The sequence below is a fragment of the Halictus rubicundus genome, chromosome 14, assembly GCF_050948215.1.
Source record: "Halictus rubicundus isolate RS-2024b chromosome 14, iyHalRubi1_principal, whole genome shotgun sequence".
In the NCBI taxonomy this organism is placed as follows: domain Eukaryota; kingdom Metazoa; phylum Arthropoda; class Insecta; order Hymenoptera; family Halictidae; genus Halictus; species Halictus rubicundus.
In genome coordinates this window covers 11236233-11255068 of record NC_135162.1, presented here as the reverse complement: position 1 = coordinate 11255068, position 18836 = coordinate 11236233, and the positions used below count along the sequence as shown (strand labels likewise).

Genomic DNA, 18836 nt, shown 5'->3' with positions numbered 1-18836 from the left:
TGAATACTATTTTGTACAATGAAAGAGAAAAGAAAAATGTACAATGAAAGAAGAACACGTTGTGCATTCTCGAGGGAGAGTCGTTTTAGAGCCGGTACCCTCCTTCGTCCTTTGTTTTTTGTTTTTTTGGACGAAGTATCGTCCCCGGGGAATGCTAGTCTCGTGTTTCCGATCTTTTTCTAGATCGACTCTACTAAAAAATAAGTGGCGTCTTTTCTTTAATTCACACCTTTGGTGTACTCGGCTTTCAGTTGACCCAACACTATTTTTATATCGTAAAAGGTAGGTCGCTTTTCAGGCTGTAAGTCCCATGCCTGGTGAACAATACAGGATTAATAACAATTTTTCCCGATATCTTTAAAAGCGACTGGTGAGTTCGACGGACGTACTTACTTGTCTCATAATGTCGTAAACCTCGTGCGGACAACCGTCCGGTTGCTCCATTTTGTATCCTTTCTCTACGCATTTTACAACGTCCGCCAATGGCTGGAATAATGCAAGAAAATGTTTTACGATCATTGTTATAATCGTCCTCTCGCAGGACGAGGGGAAGTTAGGTGAAGCTGGGAGACATATTACTCACAATTCGTGGGTATGGTACACGCCCGAAGGAATAGATCTCCCACAAGAGTATTCCGAAACTCCACATATCAGACTTATTTGAAAACTTCTGTGAACAGAAATGTTGCAATTGGAAGAGAACCGCGTGAGCTTTCTTTTCCGGTACCTGATACATAAGAAAGGTAGTACAGTGAATTCTCGATATATGTCGGGAACACGGGTCTTGCCAGCGTCGTTTATCCGTCCAGGCCTCGGCGACATATATAGAGAAATCACTGTACGTAGAAGCGACATTTACATTCTGCTTTAAAGCCTCTGGTGCAGTCCATTTGATGGGCAGCTTGCCGCCCTCTAGGGAAAAGTTCTCGTCCCGTGCAAGCCCGAAGTCGGACACTTTCGCGGAGTTGTCCTCCGCGACAAGAACGTTTCTCGCGGCCAGATCTCTGTGCACTACGTGTCTCGACTCTAAATACGCCATGCCAGCGCACGTGTCGCTGAAACAGAACGGCAACAGGCATGTTACAGCGGGAACCTCACTCTCCCTCTCTTCCTCCCGCAGGATCAACAACCAAAACAACCAAGAACAACGAAAAACAAAAACTATACGTACTAGGCGAAGTTGATCTGATCCTTTTTGGAAACATGCAATCTACCCCGTGATCTCAGGTAATCCACCAGGGATCCTTTGCTCATATACTCCGTAACCAGGTACATGTGTTGATTGTTGAAGACGAGGCCGAGCAGCTTGACCAGGTTGTCGTGGATCAGCGAGGTCATCAAGCTCGCTTCAGCTAGAAACCTCTGCGCCGCCTCGCTGTTGTCCTTCAGCATCTTGACGGCGACCCTCTCCCCTCGGTAGACACCCAGCAACACGTCCCCGAACTCGCCCTTGCCGATGCACTCCCTCAGTTCGAGCTCGTGGGTCTGGATCACCCATCCAGCCTCCATGAACGCTTTAGGGTCCACGCAGAAGTCCTGCTTGCCCTGCTTCGGCAACGACTTGGTCAGCTGCGTGCACAAACCGTCCGCGTCCTGCTCGTAGTGCTCCACCAGCAACGCCAGGTTCTCGAAGAACTCCTCGTCGTCGATCGTCAGCTGATTGTTCTTGTATTTCACACGGTAGTGCTGCACCCGGCCCTGGTAGCACACGCACAGCGTATAGTCCCCCGGGAAGTTTGTAGACTCCCGGACCAGGAACAGCCCGTCCTCCCTCGGCCGCAGCAATCTCTCCGCGGTTTCCCGCGATATCTTCCCGTGAAACCATCTGCAACACCCGCCGATTCTAAACGGATTATGCGAGCCTCCAATTCCTCTATTCAAAAAATTAAATTAAAGTAAATGTTCCATCGGAAATTTAGAAACTTCTCTCGCACCCCTGGGGTTGCACGCACCCCTAAACAATCTTACTATAGCCACAGAAGATGATTAAGGGGGCCGGCAGGCATTTGGCCTTGACTGTCACGCTATGTTACGCTGTGCCTTTTTTTTCTAGACATTTTACGTCTTAAATAAGTAAGTAATCCATTAAAAATGCATACCACCGTGTTTGTACATGTCTTTGCTACGTCTGTATGGAGCCTTTTTTTCGATAAGAACACTAAATCTCTCGAAATTAAGAGAATCTGTCAGCGGCAGCCATCTTGTGACGTCATACTTGCTTCAGAATTCGAATTTTCTGCCGAATATTACAAATTACTCCACGATGAGGTAGAAATTCGCAATTTGGGCTCCATACAGACGTAGATTGGACTTTTAGGAAACACAATTGACCACTTCTAAACTGCTCATTGCGATATTGAAGCGGCAGTTTGTCTAGATTTTGACCCTTGCATGCGTATATGGATTTCAAACCATGCCGGCCTCCTTAAGTGACCTATGCTAGATGACACTGAACTACAGTGAATTCTCGATGTATGTCAACAACACTGGCCTGAGCTATGTTTACACTCCCCGGCCTTCAAGGCCACTCGAGCTTCACGGCCCCTCGCGGGATATGCCCCGCGGTAGTGGGGATAATTCCGCGACGTTTACCGTCCAGGCCTCGGCGACATATACAGAGAAATTACTGTATTTGTGTGCGTACAATAACAGCGCCTTTTTTGCGTCCATACGACTTCCTACGTCGACATACACCGACACGTAAAAGTTCTGGGAGTATCTTCGACAAATTTGTTGGTATTCCGTACGGCACGTCTGTTGCAAACAATTATGTAGACACGTAAGCTTGCGTGTGAAAGCAGGACGAAACGATGGAAATCGACGACGTTCAAAACATTTAAGAACATGGCCTTCGGATCCAGCTTTCCATGAAGTATCAGTGGTGCGCACTGAATGTAATCTTATTCGTATTTAAAAATAAACATTCTATTTGTTTTTCTGGAATTTAAGTACATAGCTGAGAAATTTAATTACTGTGGAATGTTTCAATCTTTATCTGTAGCTAACGACGCAGCTAATAGTGTATGGCTGTGTGTCAGTAATTCTTTTCTTTTTTCCGAGAGTCAGATAAAATCGATAATGGACACCCTTAATCGTTTTGAACAATGTTTTATCACAATTGGATCATGTTTTCAACCTTTGAGCTACAATTTTTCCGTCGAATCTATTCAGCAACTTCAATTGTAATGGCAATAATTATGATACTGTTCCATTCGATAGAAAATTGCATGACGGAGTGTATTTCATTTTGCATAAAAATGTGCTCTTCGCTTATAACCGTTTGTTGAATAAATTGTGAATAAATCGCTTCGACTCGATCTAATCTGCGTGAGCGCCGAATATAAACCGCAAAAATTGGCGCAAAAATCAAAGCAATTTCATTAACGAGGCCGAAAGTAGAAAGTTGAAATTCACCACAAAATGGACGCCACTTTTCACGCTTTTGCGGCAGAAAATTTCTAGTCAAATTCGATTTGTCCGAGTGGTTCGGAACAAAAATGAATTTCTGGCGAAAAATTAGTGTCACCCATATGTAATCCTAAGTGGCACTCAACGCCGCGCCTAATGACCACTAAAAGCAACGGACATGTGTTGGCTTCTAAAAATGATAAGATTGAATCTATTCGAGTTTTCCGGAGAATCTGACAAAAACTGTTTATTCAATCACTTCCTACACAAAGATCTTTATAATCTCAATAACAGTAAAATAAAATACAAAAAACCGGTTACTAAATACTTTATCACAGTGTTTCGTTCTCACTTACTCAAATAAGTCTAACTAACAATCCCAAAAGTCAACGCGTACATTTTACGGTAATTTTCTTCGGTTTATGAGCAAATATTGTAACTTGTAAAATAACCACAGAATTCCCGTTATCGCGTAACATATTGTTGCGTACGGTTGCGTAAATTTGAGCAGGGACCAAATTACAAATAATTAGAGCAACAGCAAATCTTTCCGTAGCGCAAAGGTGTGAAATCCGGAACGTTTAGTGTGGCCGTTGCTCGAGTATCGACGGTTTGGAAAAACGTGTGCAAGGAATGAATACGTACGGCATAGCGTTCAGTTTGACCTCGTGCCTCGGATTGACCGCTAACACGGCGGGATTGCTAGGATTTGTGGTGTTCGTGGTGAGGATCACCGGCGGCGATCCAGTGTTCATGTGACTGATTAGATTTGGAGCGGTGACGTTCGAATGCGTAGTCATTGTCGGTGATACTGGTGGATGGGACGGAATGTTGCTTGCAGACAAGTTGGAAGGAACGTTGTGTTGTTGCGGTGTTGTTGTGCTGTTGTTCTGTAGTAGGGGATGGGACGTTACGTTTGAGGGGATCGTATGATGATTCTGGTTGCCGTCGAGCTTCGCTTGCCGCGCTGGCGCTGACACATTCGGGTATCCGCCACCCGCATTGTGGTACGTTGGCATCGCAACTCCCGCAGTGACCTTTGTGAACCTGCAAACGACAACATGTGTTTAAGCAATCCGTCGATCCAAGCCTAATTAGCCGCTTTCCCGCACCAAACGAAACGCTATACCCCGCCCATGCCGGATGTTGACGTACCATGTCGGACCATGCCCCTACAAAGGCTGTTAACTCTCTCGTGGCTCGCGGTACGGTAACATCCCCTTGCACTACGATATATTTTACAGTTAGACCCCAAGAAGAACAATAGCTGCGCAAGGTCTCCCGAAAATGTACTTCCCGTAATTCTTGAGGTGATTTGAAAGAACTTTTTCCTTTGCGAAAATCTTCTCCGCCGCTTTGTTACGGAGTTATTAACGAAAAACGCGGGCCAATCGGAGCGCGGTGGGCGGAGTCTATCCGCTGTAGGCGCGCTCTGATTGGTCCGTGTTTTTCGTTAATAACTCCTCAACGAAGCCGAGGAGAAGATTTTCGCACAGGAGAAAGTTGTTTCAAATCACCTCGGGAATCACGCTCTTCAAGGAAGTAGATTTTTGGAACACCCTCAAATATATCCATCTACAGTTAATAAAACTTGTTTGTTAAAGTAATCTTTAATTTTTTCGAATCGACGCTCCACTGTGATATTATCTCTATAGTTAAACGACATTTTTCTACGCAGCTTCGCATCGGCGTGTTACGCGACTCACAATTGAGGATAATAGTGGTGTTCATTCAGATTGAATGATGTGTTCTAGGTAAACAGTGTGAGTCACTGCAACGACTTGCACATCGCGTGCTATCCTTCAGAAGATACTCTATTTTTGCCTCGCCAATTAGGAAAGACGTATTAAGAAGAAAAAACGCGGCAATTTACGGGGCAACAAAAAATATCTTCACACCACCGTGCTAAAAACGGATCGAATAAAAGTAAACCGATGTTCGATTGCGTTTCGCTTCTGTGTTTATTTACTTATACTTTGATTTCCATATACACGTGCAGACTAGTTTTTCTCATGCATAAATCACAGTTCCAACTTCAAGGTGAGTTCCCGAGTTACTGATCAGCTGTGTGAGTCATTCGATCCGCGAGCGTCATGCGAGCATTTCCGAATGCGCATACTTGACATATTTTTCCGTTTCAGTCGAAAGATGTTGACCCGTTAAGGCTCGACGTTGTTTAATTTATATTATTGAATCAGCTTAGTCGCAGATGCGATAAGGGACGCGATAACGTTAATCGGCGGATCTTTATGCGAAATAAAAATTGTTTGCATTAATTGCAAGCGGCAGCAACTAAATGGAAATTTTTTACTCGTTTCAGGTTTGTTTTATTGAGTCGCAATAAATTTATTTTTCAATTTTTCTCAACTTTTCACTGCTTGGAATCACGCTCGCCTATTTTTGCCATAAATGCGCTATGCGGAGACATTTTCTTCGAATTTTGCGAGATATCGTGTCCACTGAAAAAATCTATATCAGCGACCGAAAGCGACGCCGGAGAAACAAATCTATTCCACGAAGAAATATTGAATAATTCAACCGGGGTTTATCCTTGGTCCGGCGTCTATGACGAGCACGTTATGTCACGTGAAAATATATAGCTGCAGTCGGACATACTAATACGAGGATCGGTATTACGCAAGCGTCGGTATTCAGGTTTTCTCGTTCGCTTTTCAAATTTCGAGCAAAACGCGTCGCGAGCTGACGAGAAGGCAAACTTTCTCGGCAGCCTCCTCCGTTTTTCATTTTTCACAACCGTAACCGGCAACCGAAAAATCGGCAAAAATTCTCCGATGTGCGGCTTGTTCTCCACAATGTGTCACATTTTTTTCAGAATTTTTAGACGCATTCCAAAGGAGAAAGTAGGAGGAAACCACGAGTCTTCTAATTTCATAGGAACTACCCTTAAGGGCGAGCTTTAGGGTTGATAGATCTGGAACACAGGGAATTCTCGATATATGTCACCAACAGGGGTCTTTCCAGCGACATATATCGTCCAGGAGACATACCCGAGCTGGGTATAGCTCACTCCTGTTATGTTTACACTCCTCGGCGTCGACCTTCGGCGTATACCCCGCGGTAGTGGGGATAATTCCGCGACGTTTATCATCCAAGCCTTGGCGACATATACAGAGAAAACTATATAGTGTTCTTCAACTCGGTTGTAGCGTTTTAACTTTCCTCGTGCTTCTAAACCTCCCCGTTACGTTTCAATTATTTAATAAAACGCTGCTGTCCGGCATTGGGCAACTTCCCCCCGGATAATGGAAACACAACAAAGGAAAAAAATGCCTGTTCGTGCATCGGAGGAGTGATAAAATCAAACGCGAAGGGAAAGCTCGTGGCTAGCTATAGTTTTGATCGCGGCGGTGTCGTGCATGCCTGCAGCGCATTTTCGCGCGATGTAAATTCAATGTTCATACACTCCGGGGCTCCGGTATCGCCGGGAACCTTGACCGGTGTTGTTTATCGGCGAAAAGTTTTCGGGCCGGTTTAATGGAAAACGCAAGGCGGCAGAACGCGGGACCGGTTAGCTAGAATCCATTTATCGGTGGCCGCCTCAAAGGAGCACAGCTTCCGGGTCAGAGCCGGGAACACATTATCGAAGATAAAGCGAACCGTTCGGCTAGCAGTATGAAATTTTCATACGTATCGGGGGAGCCCTGCGCCAGTTGCCCGCATGTTTAATGATACCCATGAAATTGGATAAGTGCTCGGCTACAGTTCACGTGCGAATTTATCGCCGGTTTACGGAAACTGCACGGCTACCGCCGATGTTTCGCGAGTGACGTTATTTTCGGCACCACATCTCGGGCCAATTTGCTCTATTCCTTGTCGACGCTAATTAACGAGCAGCCACCTACACTCCGGGACAAACAAGACGCAAAGGATTTTCACATTTCGACCGTTTTCTTTTTCTTATCTTTTTAGCCTGGAACAGAACCTGCATCACCTTTTTAGCCTGGAACAGAACCCACATCATCTTTCTAGCCTGGACCAGAACCTGCATCGTCTTTTAGGCTGGATCAGAGCCTGCAGAGAAGAGCCTCTTTTAACATAGAAGTAGCATCCACTCTGGCATTAGTTGGAATCCGCTGCTAATGATGCAGGCTCTGGTCCAGGCTAAAAATTAGACTAGGGGCCAGCACTATACCGGGGACACTAAAATCCCGGGCGTGAGCACTCTCATTTCCTCTCTGATGAAAGTATGTACCCTCTATACTCGATACATGTCCAACACACGGTTCCAGCCACGGACAAGTATCGGCCAGGAGATTTTATTCCTTCTCAAGGTTTCTCGAGCTTCTTGGGGTATACCCCGCGGGAGTGGGGATAGTTCCGGGACTCTTATCGGCTAGGCATTTGCGACATGTATAGAATAAACACGCGATGGACCTTGGAACTTCCAAACGGTGAGTTTGGTTTGCAAAATGGTGGATTTGGCGTGCAAGTAGACAGTGCGCGTCCGAAAATATCATGGGACGTTAGGCGCGCGGCGCTTCCTCGTTTTGCCGGAGACTGTTGCTTAATTAGACGGCGGCGGTTCCGTGTTTTCCACGCGTCCGGTGTTACCGCATAATAAGTTCCTGAGTATCATTGTTCCCGGCCGTTTCCCATCGGAATCCGGATCGCGCACGGTGACTTTGTAAATAAAGCGGCGAGCGGAACGTCGAAAAGTGAACGGTTCGCCGATGCTGGAAATCGGTACGCGTTTCTACGGGGGAAGGATCGCGCGATTTGGTTGGCTCCCGAATTTCCGTTCGCCCGTTGCCCTAATTGCCCCCGGGCCTAACGAGGGGAACACCTGGCCGAGGAGGACTCGGCCGTTCCGTGCCGGCTTCCGGTCGAAACACCGGCTCGTCGCGAGAAATTCGGGAAGCCCCCGAGAGAGGATTCGCATAACCTTGTTTCTCACGCGCGCTCGCCTGATTTTATCGGGGCCAACGGTCCTCCTCGGGGTGCGAACACCCTCGAACGCTTTTCCCGGAGATAATTGGCCGAATGATTTTTTAACTGTTTTTTGCCGTATTTGATTTTATTCGGTAGCGCAGATCGTATCAGCGCGAGAACAACGCGAGGAACACTGTTACACGATGCAATTAGGAAGCATTTAATTATCACATTATGGCCCCGCGGACTCGAGATGCGCGTTCCAAGGCAGACGCGAAGGGTTCACGGCGGGGGTAATTAGTGCACACGATTTCAAGATGGAAAAGATAAATATGTAAAGTTCTCTGTCTGCTGGTTATTTTAATAAGTGCCTCTACACAGGGTGTCCGAAAAATCTTGGTGCCTCGCGGAAGACGCTGACCGAGCGGAATTTCCGTTCACTCTCGGCTCCGCTCGTGGAATGGAATAATTCATGGCTGAAAGGAAGATCTGGAATTTACTGATCTCGCTCGAAACGCTTTATTTACTCGTCGTCTGTGCCCCGGCGGGCTTTTTACTCCACGGGGCCGGCCGCAGTTTATTCTCGAGCGGCTAGAGACGCGAGATCCACTCTCCGGAATTACTCCCACGTGGACAGGCAGCATTATTCCCCTCTCCCGCGAGGAAAACCGCAAGACGCCTCGCCCCGTTCCACGTGTCTAAAGATATCAACCGGCGGAGCGAGAGAGAAAGAGAGCCGCGAGAGAAAGGAGAGGAGATGGAGAGGAGGATTCTTCGGCTACGGGGCAGAACCAACGGAACACGGGTGGTTCTCGTTCAATTTCCGACCGGATGATGTTCGGCCACCGTGTGAACTAATTGTATTTGTAATCCCGGGTAATTAAACGTAATTATCGACTCGCGAGCGATACCACGGCGAAACCAGCCTTCAATTACAGCGGCGCTGGCACGGGAACACCGTGAAAACTGGCCGGGAACCATACTTCGTCGCCTCGAGTGGATCCCTACAGTTTGCGAATTCGACAGAAATCAACGGACTTTATGCACACTTCGTATACTGGAAGCAAATTTCTTCCTGACCGGTCTAAAATTTCCTTTCAATTATTTTTAACAACTTGCCGGTACCGATTTCAAGTACTCGTTCCTCTCGTAAATGTCACTCGTTGACGCTTACGATTTAGGGGAACGAATCGTCGAAAAGTCGTTGACTAATTTCAGTCGATTTGTAAAATTGATCGTCGGCCGTTTATTAAAAGAAAGCGATCATCAATCGTCCATTAAAGAAAGTCGATTGTCATTTGGTCGCACGGTTACCTAATTTCTACCGCGTACTTTCTCAATTGGCACACAAAATTCGAACTCGTCAGTTCGGTGTGTGCTAGGTATAAAAAGCTGGAAACCAGAATTCGCAATTAGAACTGTTGCAATTCATTTTACCGGCCAGGCATTTCGGACATACAGTGAGTTGCTAGCGACATATATCGTCGAGGAGACATGGCCCTCTGTACGACGTCCGAGGCCTCTCGAGCTTCGCGGCCCCTCACGGGGTATACCCCGTGGCGGGGATAATTCCGCGACGTTTATCACCCAGGCCTTGGCGACATATATAGAGAAAACGGTGTACTTAGTGAACCGAACTTTAAGATATTTCGTGGTACGAAATTTTCGGGGTTTTGGTGCAACTATTTTGGAAAATAAGCGAAGAATCGCCCATAAATCGTCCCGGCTGTAAATTGTCACCCGGTATTGCGCGAAACGCCCCTATTTTTAGAACCCCTATGACTCGATAAAGTAATCCTAGAGCTCGAGAATACCACGTCACAGTTTCTCCCCGCTATGAATCAACCGAATCGGCTCGTGCAAAGTGATACATAATTGCGGTAATAGCACCGCTGCCTGCCATAAGAAATTGGAACAATTGTGTGTGTGTGTGTGCCGCGGAGAGGAAGGATTATGTGGGATGACCCACTTGGATCTATAAATGGATTTATCTCGCGCGACAGGCAGATAGAATTCACTATTGTGCGAAACGCTGCGAAGCGAGAGAGCCACGGGACCTGGATCTGCTACGATTCTGCTGGCAACGAATGATCCCGAACTTGGAAATTCTAAAAATTATGATTCTCTGGAGAAAGTAGCCGGAATATCTTCCGGTGTGCCGTGCAAAGATATATCTTGGACAAAAATGAACGACGGAAACTTTTTAAAATGAGCACAAAATTATCAGCTTAAATATTAGAAATTTCCCGAGAATGGGAAATGTAATTTTTTGGATCCGCTGCATACACGGTAATTTCTCTGCATATGTCACGAACGCCTGGATGATAAACGTCGCGGAATTATCCCCACTAGTATACCCTGTGAAGGTCAACCCGAGAGGCCTTGGACGCCGAGGAGCGTAAACATAACACAGGGGTATGTCCCCTGGGCGATACAAGACGCTGACAAGAACCGCATTGTGGACATATATCGAGAAACCACAGTATTATTAATGTTCAACAATTATATTCATGATTTTGATCGAATCTCGACTGCCAGGGGTGGTAGCAGTGTATCGAGGATGATCACGTCGATTTCCCAAGCGATTCTCGAACCACTGAACAACACTAGAGCTTCAGCCAGCTCCTAATAGTTTTCAGCTTTGAAATCCTCAAGAATCCCTATGACAGCGTGGTATCGCTGCACTAGCCCAATTCAATTACTCGATTAGCTCCACGATCTCGAACAGAGTCGCAGATGCCAACGGTATTAGCGTCTGGAATGGCACACACGGCGAGGTGAAATCGATTTCGTCCAGAGCCATCGGTTCGGAAAATCAAATCCCAAAGTAACCGCGTGTTTCAACGGATTAAAGATCGGCGAAGGATTATCCGGCTGCAACGGCGCGAGCACGCGATTCTCCCATCGATCCCTAGCCGTGCCCAGAGGGACGTCCGGATTTCAAAATAATACTTGATCATCTTCGAAATGGTATAACTCTTTTAATCAGTTAACTGTTTCGACCTCTTCGAAAAGTGTGTACCTAAATTGAACCGTATATCGACGTACTCGCCATAACACAAAATATTGCCATTTCTTCGTGACGACTATACTCGTCAAAAGCAGCTGTTAAAAATGGACCACGCGAGTTTTCATCAAGAATTTAGAAGAATTTACTAAATGACGCGTGAAGGAAATTTCACAACCTTCTTATCCTGTAATGAAAATGTTTAAAAACGCGTTTAGTGTCCATTATACAGGGTGTCCCAAGAATGTTGCAGTTCCCTGAAATGGGTGACTCCCGAGGTGATTTGAGGTAACTTTGTATCTGGGTGTTTGACTAAACGGGAAATATGTCTAAATAAATAAAATGGGCCATCTTCCCCGTTTCACCCCGCAACAACCCTCCCGGTCGAGATACAGTCTTCAGTATTTTTGACCGTCTTATCCGGCCACAGGCTCTCATAATTTCTGCTGCCGGTTAGGGATTAACCGGACGGGGATGGATGATTTCGAATTCGCCGTGAACCACCCCTGTTGTTCGCGTGATTTATGGAAAGCTCGTTCGGTCGTCGTTGTCTCGTAACCGGCCGCTATAAATATCTCCGGCACGCGAGGGGGGGAAAAAAGCGGAATGAAGAAAACGAGAAGAAGAATGGCGGGAGCAAAGAGCATGCTCGACCGATTTGCTCCGACGTGGGCTCTCTTTAACAGTACACGTTACTGTACCGTGACCCGCCGTTTTCCATCTGGCGTTGCTGCCGGCCCTTTTTCTGCCACAAGAAAGAACAATCAATCGTTCGAACGACCAAGAAAGTTCCTGTTGGCTCCTAGCGTGAAACGCGTGGCTCTTCCAGGTCCGCCCTATTTTTCCCCGAGCCGGTGTTTTTTTTTTCGGATCACCGGCCAAAAGAGTTCCAGAACCCGCCGCTGTAATTCCCGATTTGACTCCCGAATCCCGTTGACGGAGAGTGCGACACGCGAGAGAGCCACGGTTACTTTCCAGGACGGTCTATTACTTTCCACTCGCGGAGCAAGAGGAGAGGTGCAGCACGATTCACACGGGGGACATGTGCGCGGCGGGGGATCGGTATCGGCAAGGTGGCACGGAAACCGTGGCGGAAAGTATGACGTGACCCAGAAAAATCTCTGTCCGTGGGTTTGACGCGGAAAGGTTCGGGGATTAATCAGAGACCCGGAGAAAGGGAACGGAACAAGGGACGAAGGAAAGATTTATTGTGCCGGGAGTGGGAGCGAGCAATCGCAGAGAGAGAGAGAGAGAGAGAGGGGGGGACCGGTGCCATACGGAATACATAATAACGAGAGACGTTACAAACGAGAGCCTCGCATACTTTATGAAGGCGTCCCTTGTACTCCGTCGAGTAATTATATTTCTAAAGAGAACGGAGTAAGAGAGAGAGAGAGAGAGAACGCTCGCGCGATTTCAAGAAACTCCGCGGTATCGCCGGCCGAGTCATTAAGTTTTACTAACGAGGGCCAGGCCAATATTGAAACGCGAATAACGATAAGCCGCGGACGCGATAAGAAGTTTAATTGATCGCCGAGAATGCGCCTTTGATCGCACGGCGATCCTTATCTTAATTCGCGGGTGATCGTCCGATTTTTGCGGAAATCGTCTCCAAGGTTGTGATCGACTCGAGCACGAGCTTATGGCACAGATGAGTCGGTGTAATCGAACACGATAATACCATTGGAACTATTTGACAATACTGTTATTCAGCGAGAAAATAAATTTCTAGTATTTTAGCGATCAAGTTTGTTGCCATTCAGGCACGAACATTTTTATTTCGCATGAAGATCCGCTGTCCAGATGTTTTCTCGATATATGTCAACGACACGGGTCCTGCCGGCGACATATATCGTCCAGCAGATATTATTCTCGATCGTCGAAACCCCGCAGTAGAGGGGGTAGTTCTGCGACTTTTATCAGCCGAGTATTTGCGACATATATCGAGAAAAGACTGTGTATAGATCCTTCGATCTACTCGAGGAAAGACTGTGTATAGATCCTTCAATCTACTCGAGCCGTTCATAGTTCTGACGATCAACTTCGTTTATTTGCACACAGATCGAGAGAATTGAATGTTTCATTAAGCAATTACGCGTGTTTGTCCGACTGGTGAATTATACATTTTCACACAAGTGGCGTAACGGTGCCGATTATGAGACTCCAATTACGTTTGATTAGCACATTGCTCGGCGCTAATTATTTCAAAAATTTTCTAATTATCCGTGGCTCACAGGTGAGGATCGGTTGATCAATTTTTCACCAGCGGCGTATTAACAAATCACGCGGGCCAATTGAATCTAATTGTCTCCCTTGGGATTGTTCTTTAAAGGCAGATTTCGGTTTGGAGTATTACCTATATTTCAAATTGATTGTCCATCCTCCAGGTATGTTCCCCTCTGAAACAGAAATAGAAGGAAATCCATTAATCTATCGCAAATATAAAATAAACGATGTTCCGAAAATGTTGTACTTGAAGGGGGAGCAAAGGTCGAATTAATTTCCGAATTTCTAAAGAATTGTCAAGCTTTTTTCACTTTTCGGAACCGCTCTAAATATAGAAAGATTCGTCAAGGACACTGCGGAGCACGGACGCCGTGCCTGAAAGGTTAATCACCACTTATACATAACACAACGAATGTACGAGGCAACTATGTTTGTTTGAATCGATAAGTGGCTCAAGGTACTGTGCCGGAGAAAAGTTTGAACTCCGCTAAACCAAGGTAAAAAGTAAACGCTTATCGGAAGCAGGTACGTGAAACTATTCGCCGATGCGTAATCGCCTGCTTGGGATTGTACAATTCCCCCCTCTCCCTTCGCCTCTCTCCCTCCCTAGAATTCGAAAAATCTGGCGAAATTCCTGTCCAAAGATTTCGAAAAAATCACGAGCGCCGACCGAACGCGTTTTTAAGCAGCAAGGCGAAGAGTGGGAAGCGTGTCGTAATGAATTTAATGAGACCGACTATGGACGGGTCGCTGCGTTTCACCGAGACGCGCTCAATTGCTAATTAAAATTCCGAACAAAGCGGAAAACGCCGGGAACAACAAACGGCGGCCCTTAACGCTAATCCGCCCGGACGTATTAGAATTTAATAGGAATCGTAAAATTTGAATACCTCCGACGAGATCTGGACAGATAGAACTGCCTAACGTCGGGAAATTATGCGCGAGCATGAGGCCCCGCAATTACGGTGTTGCGCGCCAAAGGTAACAAGGGTGCGTTGTTTGCCAAAAGAATAAACACTTTTTAAATACTCTCACGCGTCGGTTAAACGTTGCGACATCGCAAACGCATTCTGCGATAAACAAGTGACTGCAAGGCGAGAGGCTGTGAAAATTACTCCAACATTTTACTTTTCAGATTCTAGGTCCATCACTTTTGAACCGGTGAATTCCTAACATCGAATCTTGGATTTTTGGTATTTTCTCGTGAAAATCTACAGGATTATATAAAAAAAGGTTAAACATTTCTGGGTTGCCAAGGTGAAGTTCGGCCAAGATATGTTTGCGGCGACACATTTATTTGTTCGAGACGTTCCATATGAACGAAACAATTCTGCAATACCAGAATAAAAGAGTATTTGATCGGCGAATATAAAGAGATAACATTTTCAATGTTAATCTTGCATATACGATATCGTTTATCACGGCTGTATCAGTTAATACTTGTTCAGCCAGCAAATTGCTATGCGACATTACAATCAAATGCCAAAGGAAATATTTAAAATCGCAGATTTCATCCGATAAGATACGGAACCGGCTGAACACGAGAAGTATAGAAAAATAACATTAGTCGTGAACGAAATTATCCGTCTTGCTCGTCGTCCGGTAGTTTTATTTTGCAACGAACGGTATATTTTTTCGCTCCGGCTATCAAACCGTCTTTCTACACGTTGATAACGTCCTTTATCACGATCTCAGCGTAACCGTAAACGCGATACCTCCCGAGGCCACGTCACTGTGAGACGCAGGCAACAATAGCTTGACAACATAAACAGTCAAGTTTTTTATTGCATTACTTCAAATTGCTTCACGTGCCAGAAAAATGAAATCATTCATAAAGCACCTGCATCACTCGCACGGGGTATCCGATCTCCGATAAATCAAAGATAATTCTTATCAATTGTCGCTAAAATAATTACTTAGTCTATACATCTATCCGCACAAGGGGAAAGGGGCTCTCGCTGGCTCCGCCTATCCCCATCCTAACTCGAGTAGGCCAATGCCTAGGCTTTGACGTCACGCGTTGCACAGTATGTGCAACCGCTGTAGCCAATAGGGAGCTAGGGGCGTGCCCTAGGAACGTGTGAACACGGGAACGCGAAATCGAAAACGGCCTGATTCAGCTTATGCTTCCGCACGACCAAAATCGTCGGATCAATGCTAGCATTAGCGCCTGGGACAAGGACTACAACGAGACCGATCGCGATTGATCATCCGGCGCAAGCGTCTCGCAACGTTCGGCGCAAGGTTGCGGTCGTTTCCTCTCGCTTCAAGCTCTGTGCCACGAGGACGAATTCATTAGGCAAAATGAAGACACCTGGGACACCTGGGGGTCTGCTCGTCCACGTTTTTCCAGCTGTGGACGACGATATCCGCAGAAAAGTCTTCCCCGGGAGGAAGAGCGGCCCATTTGCGGCGCACAATTATGCATTGTGACTGAATTATTCGACGGGGATGCCGTGTACCGTTCGTTAACCGTACAATTAGCCAATTGTTAATTGCTCGAGTTCGCATGGGCTGTTTCGCTCGTCTCGGAACCGTATTAATCATTCACTCGGGACTTCCGCCGAGTCCCCCACGTCCCTCACGGTGCAGCTATCCTAACTAGCCCGAGTTTCCCACGACTTTGGGGATTTACAAGGACGACGGAGATCTGGAAGGAACTTCGAACCTTAGCCCTAGGACGTTCCCGAAGATTGAGTCGCTTTTATTAACCCTTGCACTCGGAGCTGCTTCGAACGGGGGTATGGAACCCTGTAATAATTAACAATTATTATTTTAACGGTTTACGTCGTTGCAAAAAGTGTGCGAACACTGTTTAGATCAATTCTCCAATAAGAGCATGAACGTACTTTCAGCTCGAAATGTGTGACCAGTTGCTGCCCTGTTATTGGCACAAGAGTTAACATATAGGAAACACGATACTTGTTTCACAAACTCCAGGAGTGACGTTCGGAACACGTCATTCCCGGCGTTAATACTAATAGTGGGCGAATACTTATGCGGCCATATAAGTACGCGGTATTGCACTTGCTCGTATCGCAACAATTTCCTGTCGGCGGACCGCGGACTCGTTCCGATCATTTCCAAAAATGGTGGGGGATTTACGGAACAAGCGTGTATACTGCAGGGACCTACATATACCGACGTGTGTACAAAATAAAATGGTATCGCACCGATAGTTTTCGGCTTTCTGAAATTTCCGATCGGATGGCTTAGTTGGAATAATGTTTATAAACAGCGGACACGTAAATAAATTTAATGTTGCTATCATCATCGCTTCCTCGCTCTTATGATACAACGCCTTGAATTTGAAGCGCGCCGAACCACAGAGAGTCGCCGTGGCTATAGAGACGTCCGCAGTAGAGTGAGTATAAACAAATAACAATCGAAATCGGTGACGGAAATTGAGTATAGAGCGATTACGCAGTAGAGAAAATCAAAATCTAAAAATCGCTCTGAATTTATTACTTCAGTTTATATTGTGAAATAAAATAAAATATTGTATATTTTCATCTTTACGATACAATTTGTCTGATGATATACATGATGATAAAAGTAACAAATACATGTTGTCTGCAAAATTCTGCGACTTTCGCCCTCAAGTTTTCATCGTTAAATGTTTGTAGGTCAGTGCAATGTCGACCGATTCAGATGAAACATTCAGAATATGTATAATTGATACAGATGTACAAAACGTACTTTCTAAATTTTTAATATAGGCCCGCATAAAAAATTTGCAAAATACAACTTCCAGTACTTTCTCTGCAATTTCGCCCAATTGCGATTTCAATGAAACATTTTTCTCACGTTACATAGTGATCCAATTGTTCGAACTTCTCGAAAAAATTCAGGTAGTATAGTCCAATATTGATAAAGCTATGCGATTTTTAAGAGCGTACGAGTACTTATGACTGTAAATAAATTTATTTCGGTAATAACCCGTTTCGGTGTTACAATCTTAGCCTGATACCGGCACGAAGACCGGTGCGCGAAGGCCCGGGTGTGCTGGTCGAAAATGGCGAGCCCGAAACACAACAAAAACCGTGGCGGGAAAATTGGAATGCAAAGGGCACGTGTGCGTGTCGACGCGTTTCCATTATCACCGGGAACGGGCGGTGCCGACGAAATTGGCTTGAAAATGTTCGCGTGATTCGATTAACGAACGCCGTGACACGAATCGCTTTTTCTTTCCTTTCTCTTTAATCTCCGGACACGATGCAACAACAACATTTTCGGCCGTTCCGCGGCGCTCGAAAATCACCGGGCTACGAAATGTTTGCGAAACATTTTTGCCCCCTCCCCGAAGACGGTACGAATATTCTGTTCGATCGGTAAAAATCCCGCGGACACCTCATTACCCCGCTAATAAGACGCCGTTACATAACCCCGGTAATTACATCGTCCGTCCGATTCGGATACGCAGGAAATTTAAAGCGACGAAATACTTTCGCTCTGTGTCGCGATGGTTACCGATAAAGGTCTGTGTATACATTGCGTAATGCCCCGCCGTCCCGAGAACACGTTAAACCCAAATGCGGTATGAAAACAGACACCGACGTCTCCTCCGAATCTTCATTGCGTTTTGAATATTAGAGAATATGAAATCTGATTCGCGAACGACACACGACGGGGGGGAAATTCCTCGTGTGCCTCGGGACGGAGTAATGTTTTGCGCATGCATGCGGAGTATTTTTTTGCGAATGAGCGAGATGCGGTAATGTCACTGGCCGTTGATACAGAAAGATCGAGAAGAGACAGTCGGACGTGTTGTTTCTCTGTCATTCGATGCGTTTTAAACGTAGCTGCGCGTGTCATTTAAATAACGCCCACTTTTGACTGTCGCCGCACACAGAAAGAGAGAGAGAGTGTGTAACAACTGAAAATCTAATCTTCGATCCGATTGTAACCGCTCGCGGAATCGGCCTCGAGCAACAATATGCTTCGATCGTTGTCGTTCTCGCGGATATTCGATGGGAAAACGTGTTTGAACCACGAATCTGGGAACGTTTTTCACGGGGTAACAGTACCGCAACAGTTTTGTCCTGCACGCGAACACAACGAGAATCCGGCACTCACCTTGTCGTATATAAGGTTTTTCCTGACAGACCTGCCGGTATACACAGGAAGCACTATGACACTATGTCACATGAACGAATATTCATAGAAACCGCACGGAACAACGATACAATCACCTCGCGAAACGTCACACTCACTTTGGTCGAACGGCCATTTTGCTACGCACGACCTCGAGCGAAGAACTTCTTGATCTACGGGAGACTGGAGCTTGAAGTTGATCCACTACAAT

The 18836-nt window shown here is 46.0% G+C and overlaps 1 protein-coding gene across 2 annotated transcripts; it reads right to left on the bottom strand.

Annotated features, from left to right (window-relative positions):
• Positions 1–110: 110 nt before the first annotated feature.
• Positions 111–18834, bottom strand: LOC143360985 (tyrosine-protein kinase CSK). 2 transcript variants are annotated; one of them, XM_076800218.1, is made up of 8 exons: positions 18608–18834; positions 13662–13704; positions 4323–4455; positions 1172–1825; positions 860–1055; positions 584–670; positions 394–486; positions 111–314 (listed from the first exon to the last, which is right to left on the bottom strand). In XM_076800218.1, the coding sequence occupies exons 3-8, from the start codon at positions 4409–4411 to the stop codon at positions 219–221; spliced, it is 1215 nt and encodes a 404-aa protein (XP_076656333.1). In that variant the 5' UTR covers positions 4412–4455; positions 13662–13704; positions 18608–18834; the 3' UTR covers positions 111–218. The 2 variants fall into 2 exon arrangements, with proteins under 2 accessions (XP_076656333.1, XP_076656332.1); XM_076800217.1 differs by having other exon boundaries at positions 4054–4455; positions 18608–18833.
• Between the last annotated feature and the right edge of the window lie 2 nt (positions 18835–18836).

Coding starts and splice junctions, on each gene's coding strand:
- LOC143360985 (XM_076800217.1), bottom strand. CDS start 4,427: ATGCCAACGTACCACAATGCGGGTGGCGGATACCCGAATGTGTCAGCG. Junction 1,826..4,053: donor GTCAAACTGAACGCTATGCC/GTACGTATTCAT, acceptor CGGGTGTTGCAG/ATGGTTTCACGGGAAGATAT. Junction 1,056..1,171: donor GATCAGATCAACTTCGCCTA/GTACGTATAGTT, acceptor GTTCTGTTTCAG/CGACACGTGCGCTGGCATGG.